The sequence below is a fragment of the Erpetoichthys calabaricus genome, chromosome 4 (assembly GCF_900747795.2).
Source record: "Erpetoichthys calabaricus chromosome 4, fErpCal1.3, whole genome shotgun sequence".
In the NCBI taxonomy this organism is placed as follows: domain Eukaryota; kingdom Metazoa; phylum Chordata; class Cladistia; order Polypteriformes; family Polypteridae; genus Erpetoichthys; species Erpetoichthys calabaricus.
The window spans coordinates 163,674,930-163,694,643 of record NC_041397.2 but is presented as its reverse complement, the minus strand read 5'-3'; the positions used below and the strand labels follow the sequence as shown (position 1 = coordinate 163,694,643).

The following is a 19,714-nucleotide window of genomic DNA, read 5'->3' as shown; positions in this document are numbered from 1 at the left end:
CAAATACTTTGCCCACCCCCACTCCTCACCTGAGTCGGTTTCGTCTCTGTTCAGCAGTGTTTGCCAAACTCGGTCCTGGTGAACCCCTGTGGCTGCAGGGTTTTGTTCCAACCAGATTCCTAATCATTAATGCCGGTGAAACTCATCCGGGATAAGTCGGTTTTTCAAACGCTGCCGTGTAGCAGATTAGTCTAGCAGGATGTAATAATCCGAGATGAATGCGCGCCCTCGCGCTGAGTGAAAAGCCAATATATATTGAGTCTACAAAACATGATCAGCAAGTCTTTGATAGGCTGCAACAAAATGATGAAAGAACTGGCGCATTTTTTTCACACAAGCTGAGTGGGTGGGTGTTAGTTAGTTAATTAGCAACTCGAAGGGCTGACAAATTAAACGCGTGTGCATTGTACTTACTGAAAGCAGCGTTACGGATTTTGCAAATGTTCACTTTTTTCCCTCTGCTTAAAAAACATTGAAAAAGCGGCGCGGATTGGTTTGCAGCGTGTAAAACAGTTTGTTTGTCGCGGATAATTTGCTATCCACACAGGGAGGAACCGGGAAGCGAACCCACAATCTTCCACTGTCTCCTTACTGCAAAGCAGCCGTACTACTACAGCGCCACAAGGCAGTTAAAGAATGCACTGGGCCACATGTTCATTTTTTCCCCTGTGCTTAAAAGACATTAAAAAACTGTTTCTCAACTGTGACTCCGGAACAACTCAGTACGCGAAAAGCGGCCAGAATCGCAAACAACAATGAAAACTCTACGTGACTCACAGGTAGTGATGGGCCGCTCGATACTAAGGTTTCGACACTATGTCCAGCTTTCGAAGCACTGCAGATTTTAATACTTGATCGAATAATGACATCTGTGATTTAAGGATTTCACATTTTCTTTCTCAAATGTGCTTACCTATATCATGGCAAAGTACAGGGATAAACCTTTATTTTCTGTCTACTCCGTTTTAATTAAGACAGACCAAAGAAAACATTTAAGGCTATTAAATGTGATCTCAAGAAAAGATCAGGGTTAATTATAATACTAATAACAGGTGCGATTATAATGATACAGTGCAAAAGTAAATACTAATTGAAAGAGCCGGGAATGCATGAGGTGAGGCGTCTTATTTTGTTTAACTCTTGCTATCGTATAGTGCATTCTGCCTGTCGGCGTTAGTTATATTTATATTTTTTAAACATCAGACACTAGAAGCTGATGACGAACCCTTCTCTTCGTTGTCAGTCTCTAGCTACGAAAAAATAAAAGCAATACGACTTTTAACAGACGTCATTGAAGTATATCATAAGTTTCTGTAACGTTAATGAAAATGGCCAGGAGGTGTCACGAGAGAGGTGAGTGTCAAATGCTTCGAAGCTTCGATACAATTTCCGACACAATTGCTTCAAACGTGTTGATGCTTTGCGACGCTTCACCCCGCCCATCACTACTCACAGGTTACTGAACGAGAAATCAACAGACTAGCATGACGGATGGGGCGTAATGGGCGTCCTTCCCCTCTCCTCCGGATTTTTCAAATGTTAATTTTTTCCCTGTGCTTAAAAATCATTAAAAAAGCGGCCTGATTATGCGGCGTATGGTACGCCGCGGGTTGGCTAGTTTTAAATGTTTTAGTAAAATTTCAAAGAAAAACAGTTCACACCAAGATAGAGAAAAAATTGATATTAAAGAAAAGTTCTGTTTAACGCTTATAAATCTTATTTCATTTCTCTAAATTTGGTCATACAGATGTACTTTAGGCACGTTAGGCAAATTAATCACATAAGCACATTAAACACGGTCAGAAAACTTTATTCCATCTTCTATTCTATTTGCAATCATATCTAGCAGTCCATGCTAGCAGTAGGAGTATTTCCTCACTGGGTTAATTAACACTCTGTTTGGCAGATATAGTCAAGAAAGTTCTATCTCATATTAACTTGCAGGGGTTAAAGGCTATACTGAACAGCTATAAGAAACTGATGTTCTATAGAAATTAAGTAAACACTTCTAAGAATTTAACACTAAACATTAACTTTATAAGATTTGGTCTTACAACCTATTTACCTGAGGAAAGTTCCATAAAGGTTTTTTTGACACATTCAACTGGTAAATAGCCGCCAGTCCCAATTTAACGAAATATGTTGCAGGCATCAAAATTGGAATTAGTTTATATTTATGAATTTATTTTAATTTTATGAGTTAAAACATAAATATTGGTTACAGATCATTTTCAGGTAACTGCTTTCTGTTTTTATTTGAATATTATGTACTGTCCCAGGTTTTTTTTTTTGGAAATGAGGAAAAAAAAAAGAAATGTGACACCACTTTCTAGAAGTCTTTGCTTGATATGTGAGTGGTGTTTGTAAGTGCAACAGTGCAACAGAAGGAACATTTCTTTGCATTTCAGGAATTTATTAGTTTATAAATGTACAATATTACATGTTCCCTTGAGGGAAGGGTTTCTGCTCAATGAACAATAACAATGACATTCAACTAAAATATCTATCTTGGTTCTGGCTTTTGTAAAAATGTCATCAAATGAGCTCTAAGGATCACTCATAAAATACCTGGAACAAATTTACAATGCTAATCTAACATTAGTACCATGTACTAAAGGCTTCCAACTATATTCATATTTTAGTTGGTTCATACATAAGCTGTACTTCTCCCTTTAACAGGTTGTTCGTAATACACCAATGGGTAATTCCAGAGTATAGTAGCGTGACATAAGGTCCTGTTATAATTTAAATGTGCTTAAGTAGTTCTCTGGTGCAGGGTATTTCAGTGACTGCAGGGTTTGTCAATCATTCTTTGTACTTAAACCTGTGCTCTTCACAAATGGCTATTCTGTACTCATTTTTAGTACCTGGAAATGTCCTTACTTGATAGGGTAACCCTAGAAAAACTGTTACACTGTAGCAGTATATTGATATGTTTAAATACCAGCACTCTGGAAATATATACAATACAATACAATACAGTTTATTTTTGTATAGCCCAAAATCACACAGGAAGTGCCGCAATGGGCTTTAACAGGCCCTGCCTCTTGACAGCCCCCCAGCCTTGACTCTCTAAGAAGACAAGGAAAAACTCCCAAAAAAACCTAGTAGGGAAAAATGGAAGAAACCTTGGGAAAGGCAGTTCAGAGAGAGACCCCTTTCCAGGTAGATTGGGCGTGCAGTGGGTGTCAAAAGAAGGGGGTCAATACAATACAGTACAGTACACAGAACAATTTCTCAATATAGTAAGAAATAAAAAAAAATATATATATATAAATTTTTGAAGTACAGAGCAGAATATGATGTGTTGAAATTAAATGAACTACTCTAAGGACATCAGGATTGATATTTCAGGGTTGATCTAGTAGCCTGGAATCATTCACTTCCCCCTGACAAGTGTTTTTCAGCCCTCTGACAGTGTATTGGAAGTGACATCACTTCATCAAACTCATTTGTTCTGACATCTACCTAAATTCAAGTCTGTCTTTTAATGCTGCCTCAGGAACTGCATTACTTACAGGAATCTTCAACATTTCAGCATGCTGTAATTTTTCAGCCAGTTCTATAGTCTTTTGAGACAACAGAAAAAGCTGTATATCTTTTCTAAAATAAACATTCTGTTTAATAAATGATGATACAGTATGTCAACAAAAGTAAATTATATGAAATGTTTTAATAAATACAACTGAAATCATTAAATATTAAACAAATGAATCAGTAAATGCCAGAAACCTCAAAAAATAATTGTTTAAATTCAAAAATGGCTCAGAAAAGCCATTCTTCACTTAAAAAGAAATAGTTTGAAAGTTTTTATTGAGATAACTGCAACCAGGTAAATGTAGACCTTTCAAAAACAATGTTAGATAGCAGCCCCCATGGATTGCAGTTGTGCCTCGGATTCCCGCAGGGCTTCAGGGGAGTTGGAGTTACCTACAGCCTTGTTGGGACCTGGGGATGCTGTCAGGGGGTGCTGTAACAGCTGCTGAGCCCTCTTGGGTGGGTTTTCCACCACACCCGGAAGTGCTGCCGGAATTAGGTCAACAGAGCACCTGGATCATTTCCAGGGGTGTTATAAAAGGAGCCAGCAGTCACCACTCTGGGAGCCAGAGTCAGGAGGAGGGAGACGAAGCTTGCTGAGGAGAAGTGGAGGAGAAAAAAAAAGAATAAGAGAAGGAAATATCGGGTTGTAATTTGGACTGTGTTGTGGGGACGGGGAAGACATTCCACCTAAGCGAAGAAAAATTTAAAAACTTGTGTTTTTATAAGTGTGCCTCCTGCGTCTGTCTGTGTCGGGTTGGGTGGCTGCTACGCCCCCTAGTGATTTTGTCACACTACATTATTCTTGTTTTTCTCATCAGTATTACCTATAGTCTATAGTTGTTATATATTACTTTACATGTTGAAATTCTGCAATACCTTTTCTTTATTCGTGAAAGTTCATGTTACTTTCTCATTAAAGTGGATTTTCTTAAAATCTATGCAAAATTATGTTATATGCTTACATTTTTAAACTTAGAGACTCTTGTTGACTTGGAGACACTTAAGGTGGTCCTTAAGTGTAAAGGTCCAAATGCTGGGTAATGGCATGCATCAGACGGAAAAGTGAAACCCACTTGAGGTAATAAAACAGTTGTTTGCAGTGTCATTGATGAGTATGTTAAGGACTATGGCTTTACCAATTAAAACACTCAAGACATTACAAATTATATTCCAAATGATGTAATAAAATGCACCATCTGCGCCAAAAACAAGTTTATAAAAAATCATTATGAAAATGGAAAAGTTAACTTCACCTTCTAAAGTATATTAGGTGTAGATGCCTATAAAAATAGTAGGGAATAATTCTATCAGACAATTAACTTAGGCAGTCTTACTCTCTTAAAATGGAGCAATAAAGTAAATACAAAGTTTGGAACTAGAAACCGCCCCATCCATTTTTCCATTTATATTTTTATGTTTTGTATATATTACGTACAAAATAATCAGCCTTCTGAACCAATGTTTTCTTCAATAATAAAGTACTGGAAGCTGGAGTCTTTTCCAGAGCATTAGGAAAGTCATGTTACATAATCATTATATTGTCTGTTTCTGAATACTATACCGTAGTTCCAATCAATGACCACTAGATGCCAACCCACCACATATTGGTTTTTATAATATTTTAAACATATACAGGAAAATGACAAAATGAAGTTTATGTGAAGCAGGGAAATTTGTCTACGAGGGATTAACAATATAAAGTGGGGCACCACTTACAGTAGTTTGTTTGCTTGCCAACCACTCACCAATTACCTATTCTTTGTGGGGCCAGAACTTAATTTCTTAAGATCGCATAACTAGAAAAGTTATTTATCAGTGTTGTTAAACATTGATAAAGCAGCACTACATTGGCAAAGTTTAATTTTTTAATTACTATATGCTCTGTTTGTGTATGCTTAGAAAATTCAGAAGCTTTCCAGTAAGACTATATTACATAGTGGTAGGACTGTCAGTTCTGATGGGCTGCACCATCCTTAAAATCAGCACCTATCCATGTAAAATAAACTGTTTTATTAAAAAAAAAATTTTAACATTCCTATTTGATCTAGCTATAAAATAATGAAGTTACTAGCGAACAGGATGGTCTGGTTCTTCCAACATTGCAATCTTCAAGACCCGAAAACTGCCATTGAATTTAATACTCATGTGACAGTACACTCTTGATTTACCAATGTCTTATACAGTATGTTACAATAAGATAAAAGTGAAATCATGTTTACTTGGAATGGCATTTATCAACAATATATCATGCAGAATATTATCAATAAAACTAGAAGTCTTAAGTGATCCGGATGTTGAATAAAGAAGAGTTTATCTAAATACTGGCAATTATTCAGCAGTGTCAACAATAAATTTGCAAATAAAGCACAGTAAAGTATCTATTAAAATAAAATTGACACCAGTCAACCTAGTCTGAAAGATACGTGTTTGAAGTGTGCTGCTACAATAATCACAGAAATAATAACATAGATAGATAGATACTGTATTAATCCCCAAGGGGAAATTCACAATAATAATAATTGTCAATAGGCAATTTATTTTCTAAATATCATACATATACAAAGTTAAGCAGTCAATAGAGATAAAGGACCAATCAATTAAAAACAAAAAACAACACTACTTGATGTTGTACTCAATCCCTTTAAGATACCAGAGTGATAATGCCAAATACCTTTAATCATTTCATCCTCAGGTAAATTTATGGTATGAATTATTTTCCCTTTTTTGAATAGTTTATATCAGTATAAGAGAGTCAATTTCAATTGCAAAGCAGACATAATATATATTTCAATAGTCTATTCTTTTTCATTGTAATATTTAAATACAATGTTACTGTATTGTCATTTATGTGTATTTATGGTGTGAGAGACGGCCGGCAGCTCAACTTCGGAGTCATTAGGATGGAAGCCCACAGTACTTCCGGGATGCTTGAGGAGGATGATGTGGCGTTTGACCCGGAAAAAGAGGAGAAACATTTCCGGGTCATGGAATATATAAAGGACTGTTGGAGACCCAGCAAGCTGAGCCATAGGTTGGGAGGTTGGATGATGAAGCTGCTGGGAGTGGAGGATTGTTATTGTTGAATTATTGTTATTGGAGAATTGTGGAGTGTGTGGTGCTTTGTGCATTTTATTGAAGAAAATATTAAAAAATTTTTCTTAGTGCTTTTATACGTGTAGTCTTGGACGTCTGTCTGTTGGGTTTCATGGGTCAACAGCGACCCCTAGGGTCCACAATGGTTAATGTGAGCATTTGAGGCAAAGACAAAATAAAATAAAACAAGGAACGTTGTGAAACTCTACGATATGTAGTTTCAGATCTAAAAGCAAGTACCGTAACCCCACAGATCTAAAGCATGCCCAGATTGGAAAATAATCCATAACAGCTGTAGGTTTCAAAAGATAGGAGTGAACATATTTCTCTTCTGCCTGCAGTGAGCACAGCAACAAGCAAATGCTGTTCCATGAGAAACCCATTGATAAAACAATAATTAGATTACCACTAGCCCCCCAATTCATCTAAGGAACCATATTTTAAAATTAAATTGTTTAATCAGTTCTCTTTTCTAATTCCAGCAGCCACAAGTTAAATATTGTGAATATCTAAAATCAGACAGAAAATATGTTTGTAACATTTTATTAGTCATAGCATTGATTTTTCTTTTTTGTAGTGCACCCCACTCTAGAAGTCAAACCATAACCTCTCTTTCACATAAATTGTTTCCACTGCAGTTGGTACTTTTGTGCTGACTGAAAATTAATTTAGTATTTTTTCCTGTTGCCCCTCAAGCATTCATGTAGATTGACTTTATATAAACATATTTGGATGTGGCCCACTTGTTTTAGTTAGCGTACCTTTGAATGATTTCTTTTATAGCCTTTACTTAGTGCTTTAAAATACACATATTATTTTGTATGTTTTGCTTTTAGAAAATAAAGACTATGATGCTTACCTGTCTTACACCAAAGTGGATCCGGACCAGTGGGGACAAGAAACCAGAGAAGAAGAGCGTTTTGCCCTTGAAATCCTTCCTGATGTGTTGGAGAAACATTATGGGTATAAGTTGTTCATACCAGACAGAGATCTGATTCCTACGGGAAGTAAGTATTGTACTTATTTATAATTTGAAAAATGGATGTAGGGTAAGATTATGGAATTAAATTAAAAATGTATGTATTTTATTTCTCTTTTTAATTCCTCTGTGTTCCATTAATATAAAATTTTAACATCAAATATGCTGAAGTGTATAGTTTGTGTTTAAAAAAAATCTATACTGTATAGTAATATTTTTGTGAAATTCTGAACTACCCTTTTTGCAGTTAAATTTTCCAACTAAAGTGATCATTTTGGAGTATAAATAAAAATAAAAACTCTACAATAATGTAATTTCTTTGAAAAAATACCATGTGTCATACAGTCGTTCAATTAAGAAAGCTACAATACAGAGAGAAACATCAACAATTTATAAATTTTAATTTGAATACTTGCAGATACTCTTGAAAATGTAGCAAACACAAAAAAAATCAAAAACATGCATATTGAGCTTATCCATTTAACAAAAATCATTGCAAAAATGGGATCAAACTAAAGGGGGTTGCTCTTTATTGACAGTGTTTATGTTAAAAGGATGAGGTCATTTTTTAAGGCAAATTGATTTTTCACAATAATTAATTTGCCGTGAGAAATTATGTTATGTGCAGCATTTTTTAATAAATCAAAAAATACTATGTCTTTCCAGTTTAAAATGGCATCAAAAGGTCACCAGTCCAAATGAGAAAATAAAAAACCTTAAACTTGCAGAGTACACCCATTCTCAGGTGTCAATCCTAAGACTGCAAGTATATCGTAAAACAGGTAATTTTTGGTGAAAGAAATAAATATACACAATATGGTCAAAGTATTTGGAAACACATGTCCCCAACACAAATTATTAAGTCAAGGTGTTTCAGCCACACCAAAAAAAAAACAAACTTAAAATCAAGCACATACCCATACATTCTCCTTTCACAAACATTGGCAGTAGAATAGGCCATACTGAAGAGCTCACTGTCTTTTATTGTGACACTGTCATAGTATGCCGCCTTTGCCCCAAATCAGGTCGTGAAATGTCTTCTCTGCTATATCTGCCAGGGTCAACTGTAGGTGCAGTTATGTAATTCTACAGCATAAAAAGACATTTAGAAAATTGTGTGCTTAATTCTAACTTTGTTTGGGAAAGTCCCTTTTCTTTAATAGCATGACTGTGTCGATGTGCACAATGCCAGGTCCATATAACACATGATTTGATGAGGTTGGTGTGGAACAATTAGAGTGGCCTGTGCAGAGTCCTGACCTCAACCCTACTAAACACCTCTCAAGAGAATTGAAACACTGACCGGAACCCAGGTCTTCTTGTCCAACACAGTACCCGACCTTAAAAGTGCTCTTTTGGTGGAGTAAGTAATAACATTCATACAGAAACACTCCAAAATCTTGGGAAAAGCCTTCCTAGAAAAGTGGATGCTATTAAAGCCCCACATGGGATATCAACTCCATATTATCAACTCCATATTAATGCCCCCAGTTTTAGGAATGGGATATCCAACAAGCTCGAGTGTGCTAGGGGGGTATTCATAAACATTTGACCATGATATGTATTTTTGTAAGATTCTGCCATGGCTTCCTATGCCTCATTTCATGAATGCTGCAATTACTATTCCTTATGAGAATTCAGGTGCTTAGAAAATGGGTAGTAAGAATGAGGCAGGCTCCAGACACATTTCCCTCCAACACAATTTCCTAAAAAGTATGTTTTTAATGTATGGGCATATATAGTACTTTTTTAATGCTTGTGTTTTACATAATAAAGTTAACTAATTACTTCAGCAGGGAAAAATGTAACAGATGTCCAGGAACAGTAATGCACTGCTATTTTGATCAAATTAATACTGCAGATTTTTAGTTCCCAGACTTGTGAATTTCAATTCTCCTACTGGAGATTTCAGTGGTTTAGCATCTGCCTTTGTAGATTCTATATGTTCTTTAAGTTAGCAATATCACATATTAGCCTTGTTAAAGTTTTATTTATGTATAGTTCAGAGTTTGGACTACCAAATATCTAATGTTATTTCTGAAGCCTTGTTATCTGCATGCAGTGGTAAACTAAGATACTAAAGAGTAATTGTTGCATTTTTAATTATATACAGTATATATATATTTTTTGCATAATAAAAAAATCACTGCAGTTTCTTAGGTTTTTTTGTGATATGGTTGAGTAATATATAAATTCTCAGGCTGATATCAATTATTCTTTTAAGTATCACCTTTTGGCAGTGTTATTATCAGGGTGAAGCATCACCATTTTAACTGAGTAAGCCAAAATTGCTGTTCCATATTTCCTGTACTTTCTAATGTGGCTGATTCATATTTTTGGAAAGCTTCTGTTTTCTAGGTCATTGAAAGCACTTTAGTGAACTAAATTCCAATTTAATTGAACTAGCAATTCCTTTCAGTAAACCATTTCTACATTGTGCACATCTTATGGTATATTCCAAAAATACAACCCAGAAGTACTTCGGAGTCTTATGGTATATTTATTCCACCTAAAATAATCAAGGAACTAATTGTGCAAGTGAGCTTTTTCCTTCAGTGTTTGACACAACACAGTTATTTTCAACAAACCAAACACATCCACACTCAAACAGAAAAAAATGTAGTTTCCATGTCTCCTTTGAAGTTTGTGAGAAAATCTGAGTTCAATAATCAACACATGCAGTTTATAACTGTTATATAGTCTTTCTTTTTAGCACTGAGCTGTTTTCTTTATACACAACATATTTAGTGTGTTTTTCCTGCTGGATATTTTAATGCTCAAGTCTTTAAAAGCACTATTTGTTATACTGTAACTAACTAAGCTTAAGTGTGATTAATGGTATACTTAATATACAATACTTCTATTACTATACAGTAATCCCTCCTCCATCGCGGGGGTTGCGTTCCAGACCCCCCTGTGAAAGGTGAAAATCCGCAAAGTAGAAACCATATGTTTATATGGTTATTTTTATATTGTCATGCTTGGGTCACAGATTTGCACAGAAACACAGGAGGTTGTAGAGAGACAGGAACGTTATTCAAACACTACAAACAAACATTTCTCTCTTTTTCAAAAGTTTAAACTGTGCTCCATGACAAGACAGAGATGACAGTTCCGTCTCACAATTAAAAGAATGCAAACATATCTTCCTTTTCAAAGGAGTGCGCGTCAGGAGCAGAGAATGTCAGAGAGAGAGAGAGAAAAACAAACAGTCAAAAATCAATAGGGCTGTTTGGCTTTTAAGTATGCGAAGCACCGCCGGACAAAGTACTGTAGCTGCAAGGGAGGGAGCAAGCTTTTTTCAGCATTTTTTTCAGCCCCTCTGCTCACACCCCCTCCCATCAGGAGCAGAGAATGTCAGAGCGAGTGAGCGAGAGAGAGAGAGCGGAAAGCAAACAATCAAAAATCAATACGTGCTGTTTGATCTTTTAAGTATGGGAAGCACCATGCGGGAAGCATATTGCTTGCAAAGCAGCCACATGTAAGCCCAGCAAAGAAGGGAGCAATGTGAAGGTAATATTTCATCATTTTTTGAGGAGCGGCCGTGTCCTCTAGGGGTGCAAACAGCCTCCGTGCTCACAATGTATTTGAGGAGTTTTATTTAATACATAATACGCGCTGTGGTTGGGTAGCTTCTCAGCCATCTGCCAATAGCGTCCCTTGTATGAAATCAACTGGGCAAACCAACTGAGGAAGCGTGTACCAGAAATTAAAAGACCCATTGTCCGCAGAAATCCGCGAACCAGCAAAAAATCCGCGATATATATTTAAATATGCTTGCATATAAAATCCGCGATAGAGTGAAGCCGCAAAAGTTGAAGCACGATATAGCGAGGGATTACTGTATTACAAAAAGCTATCTATAAAACAAAAGAGAATTAATTCATAACTAATTTGGCTTTGTCATTAAGTAAATTTTATGTTTATTTGGTTATTTATATTAAAATTAGTTGCATTGAGATAGTGGATATCTTAAAAACCATGAAAATTCATTGTTAATCAAATAATGGCTAACAATGAGTTGCACCATATTACACCAACTGTTGATCCAAATGGCATCACTGAGAACAAGCAGAAGAGTTTCTAAATACCCTTATCCACCTGTCATCCAGGGTCCAATTTTTTGCATAAAACTGACTGTCTCGCTTGTTTATAAGAATATGCACATTTCTACCTTTTATTTCAGTCACTTCAGAGCATACAGTTGTCCTGTTGAGATTCTGATTAAGTAATGTATAGAGATTAAAGTCTGTTTTCATTTATGAAATGTTATCAAGCTCTTTATCAGTGTTCTGATTGCTGTAATCAACATTTGCAGATTATCACTACTTGTAATTTTCATTTGAATGTCCAATTTAAGAAATGCTTAGACTATTTGTTATAGAGGGAAATGATACAAAAAAGAGGCATAACAAACATTTTCTCTGATTCATTTCTACTGCATTCTGAACATAGTATTAAATATTTATGTTTAGGTTTCACAAGCGATCATTACCAGGATGATACAAGACTGCTCAGAGGTATTTTTCTAAAGCTCTTTTAACTGCCTCTGATGTAATTTTTGCTTGTGTCAACAGTATCAAGTGCTTCTTTGGGAAAACAATTAATTTGGGATTTTTGATGTTATTGAATGATATGAAAATCCTGAATTACTTGTTTATAAGCATGTCAGCTTTCAGTTAATTGGAACACATTTATTTTGTTAATTTAAATTCTATTTCTGACCTGTTATTGTGTTTTAGCAGAAAACAGATTTGGCTGAAGTAATTTTCACTGGTATAACCATGGTCTGATAAAAAAGATTAAAAAAAAGAATCTTCTGTGTCACATGCAAATTGTTTTTTTGGATGATATCCACAGTTTCCTTGTCAAGTATAAAAGTCTGAGCAACATGCAAAGCTGTTATTTATTATTCTAGAATGCCACTATAAAACTAAACTTACATAAGCACATAAACAAGAGCTTTCTTGTACTCTATAACCCATGCATGGCATATCCTTGTCAAAAAACAAACTTTCTGAGTAGAAGACTACTTATTTGATGAAAATGTGTCTATAAAGGGGGATTCTGATCATGTGCACAGGAACTTAAAAATATTCTCATTTATCAAAGAGTATGTTGTGGATTGAATATAATGCAGTTGTTTACTCTAAATATAAGTTTGTACATAAAAACCTATAAATGTGCAAATAAAAACCTATTCTGCCTTGTAGACCACCAAAGTAATCATTTTTATGAACAATATTTTGGAAACAGCCACTAATGCCAAAAGAAAAAAGAATAAACACTCTCCAAAGGGAGTGCAGTTTCCCTAGTTACCAATGCTCTTACCTTCTGTTGCCAACACTCATTCTTTCTTTATCCGTAGGCTTCTCTTCTGTCTATGCACAAACCATAACTGCATCTTCCCCACCTCAGCTTAGGACCCCATTCTTAAACCAAAAAATGTTTCCTGCTGTGTGGATCTCATACGTCTGATCATTCCTTCTGAGATGTTCAGTCCGTGATTACATACATAACCTGTGTTTCATTATACTGTACATTCATGTCCTTCATATATGTTTAAGAAGGTGACAGAAATAAGATTCAGTGATCCCTTTGAGGAAATAAAATCTATTGGCTTTCAAAATATATATATTTTTAATATTTTATCTAAGTTTCAATAAGCACTTTTCATATAGTGGAATAAAGTATTACAATATAAAAGTCTGTTTCACATATTCTAAGGTTTAATGTCAGTATGGAATAAAGTGAAGAGCTGGTGTTTAAGTCATTTCAAGGAAAGGTTAACATATTTATTCTTACAATATAATAAATATGTAGAATTAGTTCCTAAATAAATTTCCTGATTAATGACCCACACCTACAACAAACAAGCTAATTTGATTTAGGAAGTTAAAATGAAACTATACATTTTGAAATTGTACTATAATCATGTCTACTTAATAATTCTTATTGCCAAATCTCTGTAAAATTAAAAACATTTTATAATGTTCAGTTGCCTAGATTATCCTACACTGAATAGGATTATGTTTGCAATGAGAGAGGTTATTTATGCTTCAGTCCACTTCTCCTGATTGACCTTATTACTGATATTGTATCTATAATAATCATCATCATCACTGGTTTAACAGTCTTTTTCTGAGTATACCCAGGCTAGTCAGCTGCCCAATTTATCTCTCTCTCCTCTGGTCTCTGGAGTCCTGGGTATCCTTTGGGGTGAGACCTGTTATTTTATGCCTTTCCATCTCCATCACAGTGCACCTCCTCACCATCTGCTTTTTGTGTCCCTTTTCTGAACTACCTTACTCTGTTTCTCCTCAGTCCAGCACCGATCACTACCTATCTTTCATTTTGTCCTTTTTCTTTCTTTCACCATGTAACATTCTGCACCTTCTGTGATGATGCTCGTTCGACTCCATGCTCCCATCTTCTGTCTGGGAGCCCTTGAACTCTGCACCGTCGGTAATGTTACCTATGCGCTTGCAGTGAGGCACAATGATGGAGCAAGGGGATGGTGTACAAAAGTGCAAAGTGCTTTTATTTAAAACAGAACAAAACAGCGTTCAAATTAAATAAAACGCAGTGCTCTCTAAAAGTCTCCAAATAAATAAATAATCCATTAAAACAGTTGTGAAATGGAGGTAAAAACCAATAAATAGAAAAAACACTCCTTTAAAAATGAGGTTAAAACACAATGCTGGAAGCAGTCCTTTAAAACACAATTCAGAGCCCGGTGTCTTTTACCTGGCGTCTCTCCTGCTTCACCCATCTGGGCCCCGCAACAGGAGAGTGGCCCTCTCAGCAGCTGATCTTTTCTCCGCTCAACTGGTCTGGAGGCCTCCCGATCCCTGGCTTCAGTCGCACACTCAACCCAGACCGAGACTTGGTTTCCTTGATGACCAGGATGCTCACATCAAGGACTTCACCCACCAAGCCTTCTGACTCCCGCTGCCTTCACTGTCTTAAGCAGCCAGCCGTCCTTCACCTGGTCACTCCAGCTCCTTGCTCACTCAGCTGGAGCAACCGCTTCCTTCTGCCACCGAGTGTTGGCCAAACACCCTTCTTGGGCTCACCTTCCAGCTGCATACCTGCGAGCCTGCATGCGCTTGCTTGCTTGCTCGCTCACACTGGCTCTCTCGCCACACTGCTTCCTGTTCTCCAGCAACCTCCGTCTTTCTTCCTCTTTCCTTTCTTTTTATTCTTCTCCAGACGACTCATGCTTCTTATTTATTTGTACATTCTTATTTGTCTTTGTACATTCACCTTGACCCCTTTCCCTTCCAAACTAGCTTTAAATTTGTATTTCTCCTCCTTTAACTCCACTTTGTTTTAGCCATTGATACACAATTGGTCCTCCAACTTGCAGAGAAAATCAAGGGGGTTGCTGGTAGGATTGGAACTCCAGCCACAGTAAAAAAAAAAAAACTTATTCATGCAGCTCTGAGACATCAGACAGGAATCCTTTCTCTTCGTTGTGAGAGTAGCTCTGCTGTAGCCACTCATAGGAAGGCTGCTCGTATTATGGAGAGGATGGGGGAAAGCCCTGGGGGAGCCTCATGCCTGGAAGAGTCAAAACCATCGGAGAGCCAATGGAGTGAGGCCTGTTGGGGATTGGAATTGGTGTGGTGCTGAGCTATGCCCATTGCATGGCAGCACTCTGGTTCTAATTTGAGGCAGCCCATCCGGGTAGGCTCATATAACTCTCTAAGGTGTGCCGACCTCAGACTGGCCAGAACTCTGTAGGTGGGTACACTTTTTATTGGACTGGTCGTTCTGTTGGCTGCCATACTCAGGGAGTAGTTGTTGCTGTGGCGGATCAGCTTCTTCCAATGGTGTCCAATGTCAAACGTATTATCGGACTCTGATTAAGGCACTCTCTGGGTGCCTTGTCTGTTGTCTCAGTGTATGCTCCGACCACTGTTAGTGATGTCTTGGTGAGGGAGACATTTTATTTGCAGTTTTGCTCGGTGGTTGATGGGTGCACTTCTCAGGTCATGGGGGACTTCAGTGCGACCACTGGTACTGACAGGGTCTGGCAACCGTGGTGAAAGTGGCTCCATGTTCCTTGACTTTGCAAAAGGTCCGGGGCTGTGGATCATTGGATCCTGGTTCCAGCACCCTGAGCCGCATTGTTGGACTTGGTACTCCAATAATGGTGGTGTGGTGAAGGAGATCGATCACATCCTTGTGGGCAGATGCTGGAGGCTCTTACAAAACTACAGGGTCTACAGAAGTGCCCAGTTTGTGAATTCTGACCACGAACTTGTTGTTGCTACTCTGACAATCCTGCTTAGGTCAAGTAGGCTATCACCTACTAGGAAAATGAGGCTAGACCTATCCAGACACCAAGATCAGGCTGTTTCTAATGAGTTTGCATGCAGTTTGTATGAGGAACTTACAGACTTGGGTGCAACTGCTGATCCTAATGTGATATGGGAGACCTTCCATGACAAGACCCTGAAGGTTACTGAGGTCTGTGTAGGTGTTACCATTGTTCCCATCTCACAGTGCACCCTGGATATCATCGAGAGTGCACAGCTTGATGGCAACTCCAGTCTGTACTGGGAACTGAGAAGGACATCTGTGATGGCTCTGAGGACAGATAAGGAGGTGTTTGTTAGAGGAATCTGTGAGGAAGTGATACACCATCTATGGTCTAGTGACCCACGTCTTGCCTACAGAGGAATCGAAGCATTATGCACATCTGAATCTGTTCCTCAGAGACTCGCAGTCAGGGCAGCTGGTGGTACGGTCCTTATGGATGACACTGCAGTTGTGACCTTCTGGGCTGGCTACTTTGAACACCTATTTAAAGCTGATCCTCCAACTAGGACATTGGATATATCTGAGGCTGATCCTCCCATTAGCTGTGAACCATCCAATCTCACTGAGATTGCATAGGTGGTGAACCAGCTGAGAGCAGCAAAGGCTGGAGGGATCTTGTGGTATTTGATCCATGATCACTTGCTAACCTACCAGCTACTAGAGCAGTTATGCCAAAGAAGTCTACCATCAACTGCATCCTGGCACTGAGGTTTCTCATTGAGAGCAAACGTAAATATTGTCAGTTTCTTTGCAGCCTTTGTCAGTTTTCGTAAAGCATTCACTCAGTTGAATGAGCTGCCCTGTGGGACATCCTGAGACTCCGTGGAATTCCAGCAAAGTTGCTGGTTATCATGGCTCACCTATACACTGGTATTGTGAGTGCTATGCAGAATGGAGACAGAACCTTTGCATTTTTTCTAGTTGATTCTGGGGTTCGTCAGGTGTGTGTTTTTTCTCCTACTCTGTTCAGTGCTTGCATTAACTGGGTGTTGGGCAGGATCATGGGCTCCAGCAGCTGTGCCGCATCTGTTGGTGAAGAGAGATTCACTGATCCCGACGATGCAGAGTCAGTGGAGGCTCTGATTGGGGTTCTGAAGAGATTAAGTGAGGAGTCTGAGTGTCTGGGTTTGTGAGTGTCCTGGATAAAAACCAAGGTCCAGACCTTTAATGACCTCTTGGGCACAGCCATCAGCAGTGTGTCTCTCTGCAGAGAGAGTCTCGACCTTGTAAAGAGGTTTACTGTTTACTTACCTCGACAGTTATGTTCATGTCTCGTGTATCATGATCCTTCTTATGAAGTCAGTAGACGGATTAGAAGAGCATGGGGGGTCATGGGGTCACTTGAAAGGGGTGTGTGGTGCTTCCGAAATCTTTGCAATAAGACGAAGGTCCAAGTCTGTAGAGTCCTCTGGTGCTTCCTGTTTTGCTATATGGTTGCGAGACATGGATGCTATCCAGTGACCTGAGACGAAGACTGGGCTTCTTCGGTACTGTGTTTCTTTGGAGAATCCTTGGGGTACCGCTAGTTTGACTTTGTGTCAAATAAGAGGTTGCTTGTGGAGTCCTGAATGAGACACATTACCTTCATTGTGAGGAGCGTCAGTTATGGCACTACAGCCATGTGAGCTGTGGGGTTGCCAACCAGGATCCTGAGCTGTTCCATCGTGTGGGTGTGGCAGTGCACTGTACCAGTGCATTCTCCCCGACCTCACCTGATCTAACCTGATACACAAGACATTCTTCTCTAGTTATCACTGCCATCAGTTTCACAAAACGCAACATTCTCAGAATGATTGTAAACCATCTACACACCTGCTGTCCTGACCATGATGTTTATACACACATTATTCCATTAAAAATTTTTGATAGAAGGAAAGAAATAAAACTCTTAATAATATTTTGTTGATAGAACAAGCTTTATATTGAAAAACCTTTGAAACACTTGCTAATCTCAAAAAAGCTAACTGAACATATGATGACCAAATTTAATCACATGTAATTTTAGAACAAAGCCAATATGCATAAAGTGGTTATGATATATTTTTGTTTCAAATAAATGCGCAATTTCCTTATTGCTGATTATTTATTGAAATAATTTGAATGATTGCTTATTATCCTTGCATTTGGCATTGCAGTTCACCTCATACTCTCACCTCAGCAATGGAGATTTTTTTTAAATGACCTGGAAGTTCTTCTTCGAACTTTGGTAAGAAAGCAAAGTTTCTGAAGGATGTCAAACACAATAAAATAATGCAAAATGTACTGGAGCCCAAAGTTGACTTTTGGACGAGTGAACTTTGAGACATTCCCTTTGATTGTCCTAATCATCCTCACTACTGTGTTACTTACTTTTTTATAAAATGTAAAGCAGATGATACAGCTGTCCCACAAGGTTTGATTGGTGTCTCAGTCACTATGCCCAAGGCTGTGATCAAACAATTAAAAGGTGGGATAAGAGCAGATGTTGCTGAATCAGTGCTGTGTTTAATTTCAATACTACCTTTAGCATTCCTGTTAATGCAAACTAGCTATAAGTGAAACAGTTGCAATTTCAACTAGACAATATCTGAGACATTTTCCATATAAAATATATATCTGACATATAACCAAGTGTGTCGGTGCAGGTCAGGTCCACACTCCCTCTTCCATTTTGGGAGCCTCTTGAACCCAACACCAATGATAACGTAACCGGATGAGCTTGGCAGATGAGGACAAACACACACAAAGCAATGGGTAGATGCAAAAGATTTTATTAAAACTAATCAAAACAAAAGTATTCAAAAGGTGCAGTGTTCAAAATGTCAACAAATAAATATTCCATAAAATAAAGTGCACTGCAGTGGTTAAAATTCAATAAATAGAAAATCCATTAAAAATGAGGTTAAAAAACACAGTGCAGGAAACTCATTTAAAATCCACAAGCCCTGGTGCCTTCCTTTAAAACTGATGCCTCTCCAGCCTATCCTATCCGGATCTTGCAGCCCACAGACATATCAATCAACAGGTACAGACACCCATTTTATCTGTCCTTTATTCCCACTGCCGATCCATGCTCCACCTGGATCAGGTACTCTGTATTCCCACCACTGCCATGGCCCAACCCAGCAAGAGCACCTCCAGAGCGTATAGGTCGCTCCTGCTCCCAAGTCCTTCAACTGGAGCGATCCACAGTTTCCTGCTGAGCAGTGGCCATATGTTCCTCCTTAGGGCTCTACTCCCGTCCACCTGCTTCCATTCTCTACACCAGCCTGCAATCTCAAGCTTTCTCACTCTTTCTTTTTCCTGCCTGCTTCTTCTCTCAGCCTTTAACCTCCGCTGTATTTGTCTCTTCTTTTTTCTTCTTCCTCCCTAACCCGTGCAGGCTCTTTTTAAATCTGATGCCTAATTGGGTGCAGGTGCGAGGAGTCACCCCCTCTGTGGCATCATTGAAGCACCTGACTGACCCATCTGCCTCTGCATGTGAATGTGGCACGACCAACCGGTGCCTTCACTAACATTGGTGCAAAACTCACTTATGTGCACTTTTACCAGCTTAGAGCTTGCACCTACACAAGGTGTGATCATTTATTTAATACCAGCGTGGTGCAACAGACCACACATCACACCAAAACATTTGTTGCTTTAGTTGGATATTTGCTATTTTACAAAAAATTAAAGCACACACAGAAAAGCATTTTCACCTCTGGCATCCTCTAAATGTAGAAATTTGACTAAACAGTCAAATAAACAGTGTTCTGTAGTTTAAATATTTTACTTTCATATTAATGGTCACCC

The 19,714-nt window shown here is 38.1% G+C and overlaps 1 protein-coding gene across 1 annotated transcript in view; it reads left to right on the top strand.

The window, feature by feature from the left end:
- LOC114650341 (interleukin-1 receptor accessory protein-like 1) overlaps positions 1–19,714 on the top strand; it is a 1,087,089-nt gene that overhangs the window by 1,046,532 nt on the left and 20,843 nt on the right. The window contains exons 9-10 of the mRNA XM_051926626.1: positions 7,470–7,640; positions 12,088–12,132. Of these exons, the coding sequence (XP_051782586.1) occupies positions 7,470–7,640; positions 12,088–12,132 (216 nt within the window). The remainder of the gene's footprint in view (positions 1–7,469; positions 7,641–12,087; positions 12,133–19,714) is intronic.